Consider the following 998-nt stretch of genomic DNA (forward strand, 5'->3'; position numbering starts at 1 on the left):
TATCAAAGTTATTGTTGCTTAACTTTCTGCCAGTTGACTAATCAACGATCGACAATACAACTGCTGCAACACTGCTACTGATAAAAACACAGCTGTTACAACCAGCTGTACATTCAGCAACATTATCTGTGTTTCTATATAATCTATACATCTTCCCTTTGACCCTGTTTGTAGTCAGACACTCACTGATAATCCTTCTCCTCGTGCTTCGCGGTTCTTCTGTTACACTTCCTGCCGTCGTCCTGGGACGTCTGCTGGTTCACACACTGTTCTGTCATCACGCTCAACGCTTTCTACCGAGCGGCCGTCCTGCTGAGAGCTGCCGTGAGAACCGCGAGGTGAACTGACCCTGCAGCCTGATCCTCTACGCCTTCACCTGCCTGTGGGAGTGTCTGCTGGGCCTCCTGGTCTCACATGTCACAGCCAATCACACGGCAGGACAGGGTGGCGTATGTGTGTGTGTGTGTTTATTTAAACCTTTGATCAGTGACATTTTACCCAGCTTTGTTTGGAGAGTAAAGTTTCATTTTTGCTCTGTTCTTCGCTGCTGTAGACTTTAAAACTTGTCTTAGTGTGTTGTGTTGAAGTCTGGGCAGACAGAACATGTTGAGATATTTAGTGTCAGTGGGAACACGTCGTTTTCCCATGAGGCTCTCTGCGTCTCAGTTTACACAGGAACAAAACTCTCTTCTCTTTTTTCACTTTTTTTTTTACCTTTCATTGCCTGAACACGATGACATCTGATCAGTTTCCCTTTGCTGATACAGATGTGATCATCTATTTATTTTTTACTGTATAGAGTAATGCAGAACCGGAGGGTCAGGTAGAGAAAACACCTGTTGCATCACTTCTCACTGACTATAGTTCTCTACAATAACAGTCCAGGGAACTAATCCTCTCTTCACACTGACCTGACTTAGGAAAAGGAGCCGTGAGCAAAACATAAACTATTATAACTGAGATCTTAAAACCATATTTTGACAATGAAATTATTTACA

At 43.4% G+C, this 998-nt stretch overlaps 1 protein-coding gene across 5 annotated transcripts in view; it reads right to left on the reverse strand.

The window, feature by feature from the left end:
• Positions 1-998, reverse strand: part of LOC111649128 (GRAM domain-containing protein 2B-like) — a 13,689-nt gene that overhangs the window by 9,300 nt on the left and 3,391 nt on the right. The window contains exon 1 of one of the 5 annotated variants that reach the window (XM_087171865.1): positions 187-342. The exons of 2 other annotated variants lie outside the window; for them this stretch is intronic. Coding sequence is in view for 2 of the 3 variants with exons in the window: in XM_023398890.2 (XP_023254658.1) it covers positions 187-278 (92 nt within the window). In the remaining variant the exon portion in view is untranslated. Of the gene's footprint in view, positions 1-186; positions 401-998 lie in introns of those variants that run through there. 2 more of the 5 variants (XM_023398890.2, XM_087171864.1) reach the window with 2 other exon arrangements.

The sequence above is a fragment of the Seriola lalandi genome, unplaced genomic scaffold, assembly GCF_002814215.2.
Source record: "Seriola lalandi dorsalis isolate HSWRI2012SDOR001 ecotype SW California unplaced genomic scaffold, Sedor1 jcf7180002050004, whole genome shotgun sequence".
Classification (NCBI taxonomy): Eukaryota; Metazoa; Chordata; class Actinopteri; order Carangiformes; family Carangidae; genus Seriola; species Seriola lalandi.